We start from the raw sequence: 19,259 nt of genomic DNA, 5'->3' as shown, positions 1-19,259 counted from the left end.
GGTTTGCTGTAGGTGTGCAGTGATAATACACAGATTGCTGCACGTAGCATTTCAAAAGGAACTTTGTGGATAAGTAGTGAGGCTGGGATTATCAGGAACAACTCTGCTGGTGGAGGCTCGATTTGTAGGGGTACAATAATGTGGCACAATGCAAAAGTTTAGTAAGAAACTAAACAAAAATGACATGGCATACGTAGAGAAATGGAAATGTCACAGAGAAAAATGAGAAAATTCACAATGACAAACTGAAAAACATGATGGTAGAGATTAACAGCAGTGTTATGTGGTTATGAAATCGAGACTGTTGGTTCAGAACAGTAATGAGACAGCATTCCATAATGCATTAAGCTTGGACTTTAGGAATGATCAGATAATCATGATGTGATGATATATAATTGTAGAAGGCATATTATGAGAAATTATTTTGCAGATGCAATATGCCTAGAAAAGAGTTTGAAGGAAAGATTGGTGGAGATATAGTCATTTTTGTTTAATTGCTGAGATTAGGAATTAATTATTTTTTTTGTGGTTGGATCACTTTCCTGTTAATTTTGATTCTCTGTTTTATTACTATATATAGAAACATAGAAAATAGGTGCAGGAGTAGGCCATTCGGCCCTTCGAGCCTGCACCGCCATTTATTATAATCATGGCTGATCATCCAACTCAGAACCCCGCCCCAGCCCTCCCTCCATACCCCCTGATCCCCGTAGCCACAAGGGCCATATCTAACTCCCTCTTAAATATAGCCAATGTACTGGCCTCAACTGCTTCCTGTGGCAGAGAATTCCACAGATTCACCACTCTCTGAGTGAAGAAGTTTTTCCTAATCTCGGTCCTAAAAGGCTTCCCCTTTATCCTCAAACTGTGACCCCTTGTTCTGGACTTCCCCAACATCGGGAACAATCTTCCTGCATCTAGCCTGTCCAATCCCTTTAGGATTTTATACGTTTCAATCAGATCCCCCCTCAATCTTCTAAATTCCAACGAGTACAAGCCCAGTTCATCCAGTCTTTCTTCATATGAAAGTCCTGCCATCCCAGGAATCAATCTGGTGAACCTTCTTTGTACTCCCTCTATGGCAAGGATGTCTTTCCTCAGATTAGGGGACCAAAACTGCACACAATACTCCAGGTGTGGTCTCACCAAGGCCTTGTACAACTGCAGTAGTACCTCCCTGCTCCTGTACTCAAAGCCTCTCGCTATAAATGCCAGCATACCATTCGCCTTTTTCACCGCCTGCTGTACCTGCATGCCCACTTTCATTGACTGGTGTATAATGACACCCAGGTCTCGTTGCATCTCCCCTTTTCCTAATCGGCCACCATTCAGATAATAATCTGTTTTCCTATTTTTGCTACCAAAGTAGATAACTTCACATTTATCCACATTAAATTGCATCTGCCATGAATTTGCCCACTCACCCAACCTATCCAAGTCACCCTGCATCCTCTTAGCATCCTCCTCACAGCTAACACTGCCACCCAGCTTCGTGTCATCCGCAAACTTGGAGATGCTGCATTTAATTCCCTCATCCAAGTCATTAATATATATTGTAAACAACTGGGGTCCCAGCACTGAGCCTTGTGGTACCCCACTAGTCACCGCCTGCCATTCTGAAAAGGTCCCGTTTATTCCCACTCTTTGCTTCCTGTCTGCTAACCAATTCTCCATCCACATCAATACCTTACCCCCAATACCATGTGCTTTAAGTTTGCACACTAATCTCCTGTGTGGGACCTTGTCAAAAGCCTTTTGAAAATCCAAATATACCACATCCACTGGTTCTCCCCTATCCACTCTACTAGTTACATCCTCAAAAAATTCAATGAGATTCGTCAGACATGACTTTCCCTTCACAAATCCATGTTGACTTTGTCCGATGATTTCACCGCTTTCCAAATGTGCTGTTATCACATCTTTGATAACTGACTCCAGCAGTTTCCCCACCACCGACGATAGGCTAACGTATCTAATGTTTTAACATTAAGGATTAAATATTTAAGTCTACAATTATTTATAATCATTTAAAGTTTTAAGGCAGATAACTATTCACTATAGCTTACTGTTATAATGAATATATGTGCAAAATACCTTCAATGCACTAATTGAATTCTGATAGCAAGTTAATTGATTTGCTACGTCCTTCGAGAACACTGCCACACGGTGCCACATATAAGATACTTGGTCTTCACTTTCATCATTTAATTTCTGCATATCCATCTGGATATTGTGACCAAGCCTGGCATTTACCATAATTCTATGCTTGAAAAGAAGCCTTAAAATAGAAAGAAAAACATCAAGGAAGTTTTGTACTTTTTGCAAATGTTTTACATTCATAACCTGATTAACACATAAGTTAAAAACAAACTTATAAGAATACAAATTAAAATGCATTTTTACATCTATGAATGGAATGTATTGTTGTATTCGTTCTCAGCCATTGCTTCCTTGGTGGTAACTGCAATATAGGGAATTTCTCAATGTATAACATCTTCAAAAGATGGTGCACCTTACTAATGATATCCCATTAGAGCAGAATTGCACCTCATCTATCCAGTACTCACTAGACAAGGTGCAGTCAGAAAAACTGACTTCTTTCATGTACTATTAATTTCTTCAGGTCAAGGTGGTGCCAAGCTGTGGTCTCAGTCAAGGTTGTCGTTCAAACTTTTGCTCCAGGTCCGTAGGGATGGTTTTTGGAGCTAGGGATCAAGGTAGTGTTTAGGGACACGAATGTAGGGAGTTAGGGATCAGGCTGGAGTCTAAGCCTCCACTCCGTGCTCTGTATTCAAAGCCCAGTGACAATGTGGACAAAGGACATCTTTAGACGGATGTTGGGCTGGCAGGTGCTCTGTATGAAGACCAACGAGGATTGGTGCCATTCCCACTTCCCAGTCAACAAGTTCTCCTCAGGATCAGCAGGATTAGAGGTCCATGTGACCATAAGACACAAGAGTCGGTTCCCCCTTGGTATGCAGTTTGGCAAGTCCAGAGTTTGAGGTCCTGTCATTGGTGAGTCCGGAATTCGAGGCCTGAAACTCAGTGGCCCATCATCGGTGAGTACTGGAGTCGATACCAAAGATCAAAGCCCAAAGGCCGATTGGAAGTCCTGAAGTTGAGGCCTGATGGCCAAAGCCCTGACTCTGCGAGTCCACTGTGGACATCGGATGCCTGATGTCTACAAGTCCATGTGTCTAATGGAGGCTGGAGGCTGGATGCCTGGAAGCCTCCTGTCCTGGGATTGGAGGACTGTCTGTGTGTGTGTGTAATTGGATGGATGGAAGCCTCCTGTCCTGGGATTGGAGGACTGTCTGTGTGTGTGTAGTTGGATGGATGGAAGGGAGGAAAGGGTTTTTTTCTTGTTGTTGTTGTTTTGTTGCTATTGTTCTGCTGAGCATTGTGGCCATGCTTTGCTGATGCCAGAATGTGTGGTGATATTTACAAGCTTCCCCCAGCACAACCTTAGGTGGTGTTGGTTGCTAATGAAATGATGTATTTCACTGAATGTTTTGATGTACGTGTGATAAATAAATGAAAATGAATCTAATTTTTTAGGAACATATCTCATTTTACTTACAACCTCTGCTTTGTCTTTGGCATATCTCTAATGGCGTTGTCCAACACCTTTAACCCAGCTTTCCAGTCTCCTTTATTTGCATTAATGTGGAATAAAAGACCATACATTGCTGCCCTTAACTTGAGATCATCTTCAGCATCACCAATAGCTTCAAACAAATGTAATGAGCTATAATTATTATACAAATACTGTAAACACCAGGGACGACAAATAGAAGAAGCACTACAATTTCAAAATAAGGGCTCAACTATTCAGGAATGATATGAGAATAAATTCCTTCAAACAAGTTAAACTGTAGAAGGTTCAGAGCATAAAGAAAATATTTTGCACAGAAGAGTGTGACCCTATAGATTGTACTACAATTTAAGAACAGGTCAAAATGAGTTTTAAGGAAGGGAAATGAAAAGATAGTGACCTTGGGCGTATGCATTACAATTACAAACATGTACTAATGTGGACAATAGATAGTATCACGGACTAGCTGGAATGAACAGTCAATTTTTGCCTGGCAGTATTTTTTTGCTGATACTCCTAAATTAATCTATAAATATGTTAAGAAATGATTTGTCAACTTAAGAGACTGCTGTAAAGAACAGAAGGTTTCACTTACGTATCAGTAATTGATCTTGAATGGAATAATGCGTTTGCCGTTTAATTGTTGGGTGTGGAGACATTTCTTCCTTTTCTTCTTCCTATAGTGCACAAGGAAAAGATTATGCAGTGAAAACAGCCTTGAGCCTGAGCCATGCATTTAAATCCTGAAAAATAATTGGTAAAACCAATATATTTCGGACTGTGTGATGCTAATAGGAGTTAAATAATGGATTCATTTTTTGGTATAAACATTGGTTACTAAATGCATTATCCTAGTGAAATAGTAGACATTGAAATTCATAAATATTCAGTTTACATATGCAGAAATGTGAAGACTCTCTTTGAGTCATACAACACGATAGATCATTGGGTCCCTTGTGCTCTGTCACTTCCTGGAAACAACTAGTGGATTATTTCCATTCCATTGTTTATTTTCCCTTAGTACTACTACAGTTTCCCATTGTGGTACTTACTTTGTTATCTGTTGGTAAATGATTTGATAAGTAGTGATTTGACTCTGTTTTTATCTCCTCACAGAATACCTGACCTGCTGAGTATTTCAAGTATTTTCTTTTTCAACTTCCTATTTCCAGCAACCATAATATTCATTCCTTTGAATTAAAAAAAACTATGTTTCCCTCTCCACAGAGTGTACCCAGTCTGTTTCCTGTATTTTACCACAAAGCCATACAATTTACGATGTTTGGCTTAATGTCAAATCAAAGATGGTGTTTCAACTTCAGCACAACTTTCATTGTGAACCACAGTTTACAAGTAGACTTTAGGCAGAGCAAGGCAAAGTCCAAAGTTCAAAGTAAATTTATTATCAAAGTAAATACTCCACACACCCCGCCCCCTGGAAGTTTTCATGTTTTATTGTTTTACAATATTGAATCACAGAGAATTTAATTTGGTTTTTTTGATCAACAGAAAAGACCCTTTTGTGCCAAAGTGAAAACAGATCCCAACAAAGTGATCTAAATTAACATGAAAACTTCAAGGGGGGGGAGTGAATACTTTTTATAGGCACTGTACATGTCACCATATGCTACCCTGAGACTAATTTTCTTGCAGGCATACTTAATAAATACATAATAGAATAATAATCATAATAGAATCAGTGAAAGACTGCACCAACTTGGGCGCTCAACCAGTGTGCAAAATACAACAAACTGTGCAGATACAAAAACAAAGAAATAATAGTAACAATAATAATAATAATAATAATACATAAATAAGCAATAAATATTGAGAACATGAGATGAGGAGTCCTTGATAGTGAGTCCATGGGTTGTGGCAACATTTCAATGATGGCGCAAGTGAAGTTGAGTGAAGTTCTCCCCTTTGGCTCAAGAGCCTGATAGTTGAGGAGTAATAGCTGTTCCTGAACCAGGTGGTGTGAATCCTGAGGCCCCTGGACTTTCTTCCGGATGGCAGAAATGAGAACAGAACATGGCCTGGCTGGTGGAAGTCCTTGATGATGGATGCTACTTCGCTGCAACAACACTTCATGAAGATGTGCTCAATGGTGGGGAAGGCCTTACCCATGATGAACTGGGCCATATCCACCACTTTTTGTAGGATTTTCCATTCAAGAGCATTAGTATTTCCAAACCAGGCAGTGATGCAGCTGGTCAATATATTCTCAAACATATATCTATAGAAGATTGTCAAAGTTTTCGATGCCATACTGAGTCTTCACAAACCCCTAAGGAAGCAGAGGTGCTACCATGCTTTTCTCATAATTGCACACTCATCTACAACTGTTTTACTAAAGTCCATGACAACCATGGTATATTCATTCAGATCCACAGATGAGTCCTTAAACACGGTTCAGTTCACCAACTTGAAGTAATCCCATAGCTGCTCCTCTGTCTCTCGTGACCATCTCTTTCTTGTCCTAATCTCTCAAATTGACTACCCTCAATGCCAACAGTGCAGGACCTTCCCAGGATATGAATGACCTGGGAACCCCTTTCGTCTTTTCACTGCAAGAGCAACAGATCGATCCGCCTGATCGATCCTCCAAAACCCACTTTTTCTGGGGGCACAACAATGCTCATTCAGTGTCCAAACATGTGTCTGAGGTCTATCATCTGACCTCCTATTTTATCTTCCCGTGCTGAGCATCAACTGTCATTCAAATAACTCCACCTGACTTACAAAAAGTAAAACACCTTATTATTAAACAATTAGGGCTGCACAGCAATATCTATGTAAATCTTCAGAAAGTCACAACTCTAAACACCAGTAGAACAGTCCAGAGGTTCCCAGCAATAGAGAAAAGAGCTTGCTTGGCTATGCCCGCACCTCAGGTTTTATCAGCTTGAGCTGAGAAAGTTAGGTATATTATTATTAATAATAATATTATTATTATTATAAGGTAAAACATATCTTTTACCTAAAGGGGAAATCAGAAATGATCCAGCAACATATCGTCCTATTACCTGTTTACAAATATATATATAAAATTGTAACATCATGTATCTCACAACTAACCACTACTCACTTGGATAACCACAATATACTTACAGAAGAGCTGAAAGGATGCTGTATGGATATGAATGGATGTAAAGAATGTTACATACCTCATAGATATCTTGTGACTATCTTATGACCATGATGTAATTGAGTGTCTTATGAGTATGAGGTAATGGTCATATGATGGTGGGGTGATGTAATTTTCCAGCCAGTGTGAGGTCACGTGATGACATGTTCACCACGGGTATAAAAGGGAGACACCTGGGGTGATGCAGTTAGTTTTAAGTTTAGTTTGTTATTCAATTCGTCAGATACTCCGTTATGCTGTGTATTCGTTTTATGACGCAGTTTTGTTTTAACGTGTTCTACTTTCTATTGTCAGTAGTATTGGAGAGTGAAGACCTTACCAAAGTACAGGAATTCACCAAGTCAAGTAAAGCTGATATCGTTTGGCGGTTTTGGAGAGGATCGACCTTTATTGAATCTTCATTCAAGAAAAAGAGACCTGCATCTGAGATATCCTCTGCTAAAGCAGGAAGAATTGTGCAGTGTCTATTCTCCAGAGGCAAAGGTCAGTTCCTTTAAACCGTTTTATTTCCATCGTTGGGAATCCTGCGGACAAGGCAGCTTCTGGCTGGGATCAGCAGTAACATCATGTCTTCGAGGAATTCTTTACTTCAGGAAACTCTCTCCTAATTGACTGTATAAATCTCTTGGACTTTCGACTTTACCATCCTAAGAACTGTTTTCGCATTTACCCTTTTAAAAACTGTTCCAGAGTTGCCGTATAGCAGTTAACTTCTGATTATGTTAGTTATTTAAATACATTTCACTATTTTTGAGCAGAGTTTAATAAATGTTTGCTTGTTTTTATAAAACCTGACTCAATTCTATATTCATTGTTGCCGGTCACGTGACAAGAACAACAGATAATAGATTCTGTAATTCTAAATCAAGCCAGGCAGAAAAGTAGAAATCTTTCATGTTGCTAAATTGACTACCCAAAAGGCATTTGACTCTGTCCCACATTCATGGTTAATATATAATAAATATATATAAATATCTTAATATATATAAACTACACTCAATTTTTGTGAAATTCCTTCAACATCTGATGAAGCATTGGCATACTATAATCACCCTATCTATTAATAACCAAAAAAGAATAACCACCATTATCAAGATAAATACACGCATTTTCCAAGGTGGCTTTGTAAATCCACTATGGTTATGTTTAGCTTTAATCCCATTCTCTAATTTACTGAAACGGAGGAAAATTAGGTATCAACTTAGAAACAATGAAATGAGCTATACCTTAAAACATCTCTATACATGGATGATTTGAAATTATATGCTCCTTCATCAGTGAAGCTAAAGTAATTAATTCAAAAGAACTATTTTCAAAATATATAAATGTAAACTTTAGACTGGATAAATGCAGAACACTAAACATAAAGGTGCAGAAGAGCTAATAGATTGCAAAACAGAGCAGCTGGATACAAAACAATTAGGGCTACACACTAATAGCTACGTAAATCTTCAGAAATCCACAATACCAAACACCACTGGAATAGTCTGAAAGATCCCAGCAATTGATAAATGAGCGTGCATGGCTATGCCCACACCTCAGATTTTACCAGCTCGAGCTGAGAACAAAATAAAAATAATAATAAACAATTAGGGCTACACAGCAATATCAATGTAAGTTTCAGAAATCCACAATACTAAACACCACTGGAATAGTCTGAAAGTGCCAAACAATTGAGAAATGAGCATGCTTGGCTATGCCTATACCTCAGGTTTTATTAGCTTGAGCTGAGAATTTTTTTTAAATAATAAAACGTTTTGTGGTTTTTATTAATGACTGGATACTGTATTCCATTAGTTTAGTTAATGGTAACATTGGGTGATTTGCCAATGAAATGAAAGAAGTATAGCTCCAGAAAACAAATGTATCTGACTAAAAGAGAAACACACATAAAAGTTGCTGGTGGACGCAGCAGGCCAGGCAGCATCTCTAGGAAGAGGTACAGTCGATGTTTTGAGCCGAGACCCTTCGTCAGGACCAACTGAAAGAAGAGCTAGTAAGAGATTTGAAAGTGGGAGGGGGAGGGGGAGATCTAATGATAGAAGAAGACAGGAGGGGGAGGGATGGAGCCAAGAGCTGGACAGGTGATTGGCAAAAGGGATATGAGAGGATCATGGGATGGGAGGCCTAGGGAGAAAGAAAGGGAGAGGGGGGAAGCCCAGAGGATGGGCAATAACGGATGGGGTACGAGGGGGAGGTGGGGCATTATCGGAAGTTAGAGAAGTCAGTGTTCATGCCATCAGGTTGGAGGCTACCCAGACGAAATATAAGGTGTTGTTCCTCCAACCTGAAAGTGGCTTCATCTTTACAGTAGAGGAGGTTGTGGATAGACATATCAGAATGGGAATGGGACATGGAATTAAAATGTGTGTCCACTGGGAGATCTTGCTTTCTCTGGCGGACAGAGTGTAGGTGCTCAGCGAAACGGTCTCCAAGCCTGCGTCAGATCTCGCCAATATATAGAAGCCCACATCGGGAGCACCGGACGCAGTATATCACCCCAGCCGACTCACAGGTGAAGTGTTGCCTTACCTGGAAGGAGTGTCTGGGGCCCTGAATAGTAGTGAGGGAGGAAGTGTAAGGGCATGTGTAGCACTTGTTCCGCTTACAAGGATAAGTGCTGGGAGGGAGATCGGTGGGGAGGGATGGGGGGGACGAATAGACAAGGGAGTCGCGTAGGGAGCGATCCCTGCGGAAAGCGGGGGGGGGGGGGAGGGAAAGATGTGCTTAGTGGTGGGATCCCGTTGGAGGTGGCAGAAGTTACAGAGAATTATATGTTGGACCCGGAGGCTGGTGGGGTGGTAGGTTAGGACAAGGGGAACCCTATTCCTAGTGGGGTGGCGGGAGGATGGGGTGAGAGCAGATGTGCGTGAAATGGAAGAGATGCGTTTGAGAGCAGAGTTGATGGTGGAGGAAGGGAAGCCCCTTTCTTTAAAAAAGGACATCTCCTTCATCCTGGATGAAACAAAAAGATCTAGAAAGGGGAGAGAGGTGTCGGAAGTGGACCAGGTAAACTTGAGGGCCGGGTGAAAATTGGAGGCAAAGTTAATGAAGTCAACGAGCTCAGCATGCGTGCAAAAGAGAAATCAGATTATGGACAGTTCTCAGGAACAGACCACTTAAACAACCCTGAGACTGCCTGTATTTGCAATCCATTATGCTGCAATGACAGGTGTTTGACATCTTTCTACTGCCCTCTTATTACTTCATACTTACACTCAGTGTCCACTTTATTAGACACATCCTGTACCTAATAACTTGGCCACTGCGTGTATATTTGTAGTCTTCTGCTGTTGCAGCCCAGCCACTTCAAGGTTGACATGTTGCACATTTAGAGATACTCTTCTGTACACCACTGTTATAACGCGTGGTTATTTAAGTTACTGTCACCTTCCACTCAGCTTGAACCAGTTTAGCCATTCTCTTCCATGGTCAAAGTCACTTAGATTACATTTCTTCCCCATTCTGATACTTGGTTTGAAAAACAACTGAAGTTCTTGACTATGTCTGCATGTTTTTATGCATTAAGTTGCTAACACGATTGGCTGATTATTCACAATAATAAGCAAATGCACCTAATAAAGTGGCCACTGAGTGCATCTTTCCAATTTTAAATATCAAAATCAAACTATTAACCTAAATTTTGAAAACCAAGTAGCTTTCATTAACCAATAAATTCTGAAAATCTATTCACAAATTCATTGTGGTTTATTACATATTCAACCGACTTGATTTTGTCATTTTAAATTACAAACCTTTCTAATATGAATGTTTGTCAATCTAAACGTCCCTATTACTTGGGAACAATTAATTTTAAGGGCATTTCTGTATAATGGCCAAATGAATTATAAAATCACTCTCTGAATTGATTTTAACTCCTTATATAAATGTAGCTTCTTCCAGTTTTTAATAGGAACATGGTGCAAGCTGTTTGTAGTATGACATGTGAAGCCCAGTTATAGTTTCAACCTCACTGCCAGACTTGAGGATGCAAGGATCAGTGATTATCTTGTTGTGGAACTCCATGACTTTCAACATGGTACTGTTAGTGACTTAAAGTAAGAATGTTTGATCCAACTTAAAAAAAAATATATATATACCTGGTCAGGTATTCAGTATGAAATAAGTCCTTAGCTTGTATAACATGCTTTTTCTTCTGTCACAGCATGTTTAACTGGGGATACATTCTGCTCCACACAGGGTTTAGTTGTTGATTAGAAATTGAAACTTGATTCAAAGGTACGGAGGGTGATGTGATAAACCTTCCAAGTCTGGCTCAGGTAAATGAGAACATGTGGGCATTTTGGCTGTTGGTTTAAAATAGTGTGCTTGGTTCAGAAAGATCCAACCAAATAAGATATAGTTTTAATCCAATTTAGTTATTCATTTAGTTGTTTTAATTAGTCATTTCAATTTTTAAGAATTTTTAAATATCTTGGGATTATTGAGATCACAGAAAACAGCTGAGTAAACATCATGCTTTCAAGAATGGGTCATGCTCTGTTTCTCTAGGCATGGGCATGACAACGATAAATACCCATAAAAGCAATAGCAATCACTGTTTCTATGCTATACTATTTACTCAGCAGATTCTGGCCGGTGCAGTATAAAAGGGTACAAGGTGGCATACCATGCTTAGATTACACCCAATGACAGTCATCCACAATTATGTTTTATTGACAATTATATGGTATCTGAAGAAATACTACTAAAATTATTGCAGCTATTTTACCTTTTTCATTTTGGAGTATGTATTGTGAATGGCCTTTAAGAAAGATTTAAGAGGCTCTTCAAGTATAGTTCTTTCCACAACAGATGGTATCAAAGACAGACAAGAATTCCAGAAGTGCTTTGCTGAATTCATTACAAGTTTCATACATCCAGCCTTTTCTCCGTGACTGTTAAAGGATACAAATATGTTATCTATTAATGCAGTTCCTTCTCCGAGATGCACTGTCACAATTTTGTCCGCTATTGAGAAGAGATGAGAAGTAGGAGAAATTATTTTCCTTGCATTACATCAGCTTACATTGGAGTTCTCGGGCATGTAATCTGCAATTTACATTACGTCACCTCCTTCCTAGAAATAATAACAATTATGATCCCTTCAATTCATCAGAGAGATAACTATATCACACGCCTCATTTTTAAGGAAAATAGTTATCACTTCTTAAAATTTCTCTGCCTTACATCTACCTATTGCCAGCTTTGGCTTCATCACCAATATCAGATCTCAAGCAGGACTTACACATCTGCCAATGCCTCCAGGTCAGTGGCTTCCTGACATAAACATTTCTTTCTCCATTGTCACTTGTAATAACCATTAGTCCTAAAAATTTACAAGTAATATCTGTTATTACTCCTACACCTTACTATCTCTCTTACCATTGAATAGCACTGAGAAAGGTGGTCTGTCAAATATTTATTTTTGTCATTTTACTAACCGGTGCTTCTTTGTCTAAAATCCAAACATTTCTATCTAAATCTAAGGAAACGTCTATAAATCAAAATCAAAACTTCTAGATAAAAATAATTCAGCAATTCAGTGAACTATGAACCTGGACCCAAAGGAATTAGACCTATGAATGGGGAGGGAATCAAGGGATATAGACCATGTCAGGTATATAGGATGAATTAGATTAACATGATGGTCAATATCAGCATGTTGGGCATAAGAGTTTGTTACTGTGTCATACTGGACTATGCTCTATTTACTTATCAGCACGATATTTCTGATGCTGCAAACGAAAAAAGCTTATTAATATTTAAAATGATTGTGTTAAACCAAGACTTTATGATGAAAGTTAGCATGCATATTTGTTCTGCTCTGAAATAAAATTACCTTGCACTCATTTCAAATGCTCTGATTGCAGCAATACGCATTTCACTATTTCCAGCTCCAGTCTTCATCAAGTTCTGTCCTTGGATACAGGCAACAACACTTAGCAATTCATGCTTAACTGCATTATTATGCCTGGATAAACACAAAGAAAACTTTATTTTCTAATTGCAATCAACAATTGTTTTCCAAAATTGGTTTCGTTTTTTAAATGGTACCCAGACTTCACAAGCTGGATTGGCAATGTGATTAAGGAAAATAAGTTCTTCCATCTAAGGTAGTCTCACCCTGTATCATGCTTTTTGGGCAGAAAATCATGGTATGCATGGCACATGATTACAGCTTCCATGTTTACAGATACAGTAAGAACACAATAAATTGATGAATTAGACCATCCAGCCCATCTAGTCTGCTCCACCAACTTGACTGATCTTTAAACTCAGCCCTACATTCTTGTACTAACTACACATTCTTTGATTCCCTTAACATTTAAGCATCTATCAATCTTTGTCATGAATACACTCTGAGACTGAGCCACCACAGTCCTCTGGAAAGTACAGGCCTAGTCTGCTTAATTTTTTCTCAAAGAAAATAAATCCATCATCCTTGAATTCAGAATGATTAAAATTGCATTTGATAGAAACGATGAAAATCATAAATAAAAAAGCAGTAAAAGTTGCAAATACTTAGCAGGTCAGGCAGCATTAAGGACCTGAAACATTAACTCCGCTTTTCTTTTTAAGTACGTTTCATGACCTGCTGAAAATTTCCAACATTTTCTATTTTTATTCCACAATTTAGTCTGGAGAAGTTTCACAAGTGTATCCTTTCTAGGGCTGAGAAACAGAAGGCTGGATATGGAGTTATTAGAGTTCAGTCTCATTGAAGGAAAGTGACTTTACTCATGAACTCAAATAGCCTACGCAAAAGGTCAACATAGCATTTGCCTTCCTATATACCTACAAAACCTGCATAATAAAGCATATTAACTTGCTGATGTATGCATAAGGACTCTCATATCTGTCTGAATACTTCTATTTTTCAATCTTTTACCATTCAAATTATACTCTGCCTTCCTATTTTTGTGTTGAAGTGGATGACCTCACATTCTTCCATTTATATTCTAATTGCTATGTCCTTGACTCTTCACTTAACTCCTAAAGTCTCTCTGCATCCACCCCACCCCACACAGCCTGCATATGTATGAACTAAGATATAATACACTTCATCTCCTCAATTGATATGGAGAATGAATAGCTGGGGCCTCAACAGTGATGATCCCTGTAGAACTTCACTTTTCAAAATCTCAAACTGTTAAAAAATCTTTTATGACTTCTGTGTTTTTTGTCCATTACCAATAAACTGGATATGCCAATCTATTACCCCAGCACAGTGAAGCTTTCAGAATGTCCAATAACTGACTTTCCCAGACCTACTTTGGTAGCTACTACCTCAAAATGTTCTAATAGATTTGTCCCTTCAGACAGAAAATCCATGTTGACTCTGCTCAATCCTGTTATTAAATTCGGAGTTCTCTGTTACAGCTTCCTTAACAACAAATTCCACCATTTTCCTATCACTGACATGAGGCTAACTGTAGTTCTCTACTTTCTCTCTCCCTCCTTTCTTATATAATGAGATTAGATTTGCTACAGTAGGAATCATTCTAGAATCTATGGAATTCTGAAAGAAAGCAACCGGTGCACCCACTCTCTCTGTAGCAACCTCATATTACACCCTAATATGCCTTCCATTAAGTCCTTGAGATTTATTGCATTTTATTTTCATTAACATCACCAGTATTAGCTTTTCAAAAAAACTAGTTTCATTCTGCTCCTTATTCAGTCTGGACCTCTTCTTTCACCTCAAGCAGAAGAAGTTGGTATGAGTCCCCAAATCCTCAGGGCTTTCTACAGGGACACCATCGAGAGCAACCTGACTGGCTGTGCCACCAAATGGTATGGGAACTGTACTACCCTCTGTTGCAGAGAGTGATGTGGATAGTCCGGAACATCTGTGAATGTGAACTTTCCTCTGTTCAGGACATTTAGAGCAGCAGGTGTATAAAAAGAGCCCAGAAGATCATCGGGGACTCCAGCCACCCCAAGCATAATCTGTTTCAGTTGCTTCTGTCTGGCAAATGGTACTGCAGCATTAAGGCCAGGACCAACTGGCTCTGGTACAGTTCTTTCACCAAGCCATCAGATTTATCAATACACATTGAACTGGCTCTGGTACACTTTCACCAAGCCATCAGATTTATCAATACACATTGATCTGATTGCATATCTGACTGCACATTGCATCTGACTGTACATACAAGTGTATAAGACAATTACAGTGCCGATAAAAAGTACTCACCCCCTACCCTTAGAAGTTTTCATATTTTATTGTTTTACAACATTCAATCACAGCACATTTAATTTGGCTTTTTTTAGACTGATCAACAGAAAAAGACTATTTTGTGTCAAAGTGAAAACAGATCTCTACAAAGTGATCTAAATTAATTACAAATATAAAACACAAAATAATTGATTGCAAAAGTATTCACCTCCTCCCTTTAATATGACACTCCAAATCATCACTGGTGTAGCCAATTGATTTTAGAAGTCACATAATTAGTTAAATTGAGATCACCTGTGTGCTGTCAAGGTGTTTCAATTGTAGTAAAGATATACCTGTATCTGGAAAGTCCAACAGCTGGTGAGTCAGTATCCTGGCAAAAACTACACAATAAAGACAAAAGAACACACCGAGCAACTCCGCACAAAGGTTATTGAAAAGCACAAGTCAGGAGATGGATACAAGAAAATTTCCAAGTCACTGAATATCCCTTGGAATACAATTAAGACAGTCATCAAGAAATGGAAAGAGTATGGCATTAGTGTAAATCTGCCAAAAGCAGGTCATCCTCAAAAACTGAGTGACCGTGCAAGAAAGGGACTAGTGAGGGAGACCACCAAGAGACCTATGATAACTCTCGAGGAGTTACCAGCTTCAGTGTCTGAGATGAGAGATACTGCGCATACAACAGCTGTTGCCTGGTGCTTTATCTGTCGCGGCTTTATGGGAGAGTGGCAAGGAGAAAGCCACTGCTGGAAAAAAAACTCACATGAAATTTCGGCTAGAGTTTGCCAGCAGGCACGTGGGAGATTCTGAAGTCAGCTAGAAGGTTTCATAGTCTGATTAAGAACCAAAATTGAGATTTCTGACCATCAGACTAAATGCTATGTTTGCTGTAAACCAAACACCACACATCATCAAAAACACACAATCCCTACCGTGAACCACGGCAGTGGCTGTATAATGCTGTGGGGGGTGCTTCACTGCAGCAGGCCCTGGAAAGCTTGAGAGCGTAAAATGGATGCAGCAAAATACAGGGAAATCCTGGAGAAAAACCCGATACAGTCTGCCAGAGAACTGCAACTTGTTAGAAGGTTTGTTTTTCAGCAAGACAATGGTTCCAACATAAAGTCAAAGCTACACAGGAATAGCTGAAAAACAACGAAGGTAATGTCCTGGACTGGCAGAGTCCAGACCTCAATCCAATTGAGAATTTGTGGCTAGACTTGAAAAGGGATATTCTCTCACGATCCCCAAGCAATCTGACAGAGTTTGAGCAGTTTTGTACAAAAGAATGGGAAAAATTGCAGTGTCCAGATGTGCAAAGCTGATAGAAACCTATCCACACAGACTCAAAGCAGTAATTGCTGTCAAAGGTGCATCTACTAAATAATGTCCTGAAAGGGTAAATACTAATGCAATCAGTTATTTTGTGTTTTATATTTCTAATTAATTTAAATCACTTTGCAGAGATCTGTTTTCACTCTGACACAAAAGTCTTTTTCTGTTGATCAATGTCAAAAAAGCCAAATTAAATCCATTATGATTCAATGATGTAAAACAAGAAAACATGAAAACCCCTAAGGGGGTGAATACTTCTTTATAGGTACAATCTTAGTGTTTGGGCAATATCCTCCCACATTTCCTGTCCTTATTGCTTGTACGTAGCGATGGAGATGCAACATAAAGAGTTTTGCTCTCTCATGTTGTGAGATGGATGTAAGAAATAAAAAATCTAATTCTAATTCATCATAATCCCCATGGTTGATTTCAGAAATTACCCAGCTCTTGATAATCCTTCTGGAATTAATGATACTTTAAAAACCTTTTCTATAACATGAGTTTTAGGCATCCATACTGCACCAACCACCGCCGCTGGGCTATAAACGTGCAGGAGCATTGTGTGGTTAAGTGCCTTGCTCAAGGACACAACACACTGCCTCGGCTGAGGCTCGAACTCGCAACCTTCAGATCACTAGTCCAACGCCTTAAACACTTGGCCACACACCAACACATAAGATTATTACAGTCTCCAAAATACTGTAGATGTCAGGATCAGAAATACTGAGGTAATAAGATATTACTTTAATATTTAGTTGATTTACAGAATATGGTAAATGGTAGGGCATTGAAGAATGCTGTAGAACAGAGGGATCTAGGAATAATGGTGCATAGTTCCCTAAAGGTGGAATCTCATGTGGATAGGGTGGTGAAGAAAGCTTTTGGTATGCTGACCTTTATTAATCAAAGCATTGAGTATAGGAGTTGGGATGGAATGTTGAAATTGTGTAAGGCATTGGTAAGGCCAAATTTGGAGTATTTTGTACAGTTCTGGTCACCGAATTATAGGAAAGATGTCAATAAAATTGAGAGAGTACAGAGGAGATTTACTAAAATGTTGCCTGGGTTTCGTCTTCTAAGTTACAGAGAAAGGTTGAACAAGTTAGGTCTTTATTCTTTGGAGCGTAGAAGGTTGAGGGGGGACTTGATAGAGGTGTTTAAAATTATGAGGGGGATTGATATAGTTGACATGGATAGGCTTTTTCCATTGAGAATGGGGGAGATTCAAACAAGAGGACATGAGTTGAAAGTTAAAGGGCAGAAGTTTAGGGGTAACATAAGGGGGAACTTCTTTACTCAGAGAGTGGTAGCTGTGTGGAATGAGCTTCCAGCAGAAGTGGTTGAGGCAGGTTCGATGTTGTTGTTTAAAGTTATAGATATATGGACAGGAAGAGAATGGAGGGTTAAGGGCTGAGTGCAGGTCGGTGGGACTAGGTGAGAGTAAAAGTGAGAGTAATAGCTAGAAATAAAGATAAAATTAATTTTAAGTAAACAGGTGAAGCAAAACAGAAGACGATAAGCTCAAGTTTTACTTAGTTATTTATGATCAATACCCTGGCGTGAATGCTAACTCTGACATTTGACATTTTTGCTGTATACAAATATTTAGCTGAAACGTAGAGCATTAACCACAAACTTTTATTAAAGTGAAAGAACCAGCATTTCTGGGAGAAGAAATGCTATTCCAAAAGATCCCCACTCGCACAGGTCAAATTAAGTTGCTCCACACAAGAATGTTATCACACCTTTGGCTTCGTTGTTCTTCATATTTTTAACCTGAAGAGCTACACTCTTCTTCCAGGAATGCCTAAATTTGAACAATTCTAATATCCTTTTCAGTTGTGATGAAGGACCTTAATTCTGAAATGTGACTGCTTCTTTTCCCACATATGCAGCCTGATCTGCTGAGTCTTTCCAACATCTGCTATTTTGCTTTAACTTTTCACCATCTGTAGTTGTTATTATTTTACATACATTTATTTGTTGAATTCACTGCATGACTAAATAAACAGTCCTACCCTGCTCTGCTCTCCTATGGGATTTCCATTTCTCACTCCTTCCTTGCTCACGTGCCTTGGGTCTTTTTCCCTTCCTGTCCTTGAAGAACATACCCCTCTCCCAACCACACTCATTCTTGTACACATTAAAAGGTACTAATTTAATGTTTTAATTACATCCTTACTGCCTTCCTCTCCCACCCAATTATTCTGTCCATATTTATTTTCCTTTCTGAAATTGACCTGAATCTAATTCAACATCTCTAATTTCACCATATGCTATGTTTCTTTTAATCCATAAATTTCACATCCTACTGGTTTCACTGAGATACCAGGTACCAGTTTCCTGTACCATTTTTATTAGCTCTTCTATCAAGTTACGACATTAAATAATTTTTGCTGGGGTAGATTATTACGTCTTACAATCATGCAGCAAAGTATGTCCAACCCAGGAGGATTAGAACTATTTGATTCTTTTTTTGTCATTCATGTACTTGACAATAAAAAACAAACAAAATCTCAACCATGGAACCTAAGAGGAGAGAGGGGAGAGAGGAGAGGAGAGGAGAAGATGGTGGCGCGACGCAGTTCACAGAGACCACTCCGGTGGTGGTGTCTGTTATCTGACAAGTAGGGTGCTGTGCACAATTCTGATTTGATGGAGATGGATGTGAGAGCACGGAGGAACATCTGGTGAAACTTCTGAAATGCCTGCTTCGCTGCTGCTGCTGCTACTGTGTGGTCCAGAACCTCAGGAGGAGAAGGCCCCCGAGTCCTCGGCTTTGCTTGTTGCTCAGTGGCCAGTGTGGGGTAGAAGCGCTCGGCAGAGGATGGTGCACAGAAAGGCTGTGTTGGAGGGGCTGGTCGGAGGCTTGAAGTTTTTGGATGGACTCAAGAGTCTACTGCGGTCGGGTGCTTCCAATGGTGCTGCATCAGCAAGTTTGCGGCGCTTGGAGGGATGGTCATGGCAGGGAGAGTTTCTCCCTTCTACCGCCT

General features: G+C 39.3%; 1 protein-coding gene across 8 annotated transcripts in view; it reads right to left on the bottom strand.

Moving 5' to 3' along the window:
• Positions 1-19,259, bottom strand: part of cfap46 (cilia and flagella associated protein 46) — a 196,643-nt gene that overhangs the window by 108,219 nt on the left and 69,165 nt on the right. For all 8 annotated transcript variants that reach the window (XM_072239758.1, XM_072239765.1, XM_072239761.1 and 5 more), the window contains 5 exons: positions 12,586-12,717; positions 11,476-11,641; positions 4,191-4,272; positions 3,581-3,728; positions 2,095-2,278 (listed from right to left, as the gene is read on the bottom strand). In XM_072239758.1, the coding sequence (XP_072095859.1) occupies positions 2,095-2,278; positions 3,581-3,728; positions 4,191-4,272; positions 11,476-11,641; positions 12,586-12,717 (712 nt within the window). The remainder of the gene's footprint in view (positions 1-2,094; positions 2,279-3,580; positions 3,729-4,190; positions 4,273-11,475; positions 11,642-12,585; positions 12,718-19,259) is intronic.

The sequence above is a fragment of the Mobula birostris genome, chromosome 21 (assembly GCF_030028105.1).
Source record: "Mobula birostris isolate sMobBir1 chromosome 21, sMobBir1.hap1, whole genome shotgun sequence".
Taxonomy (NCBI): domain Eukaryota; kingdom Metazoa; phylum Chordata; class Chondrichthyes; order Myliobatiformes; family Myliobatidae; genus Mobula; species Mobula birostris.
This window is presented reverse-complemented; position numbering and strand designations above follow the sequence as displayed.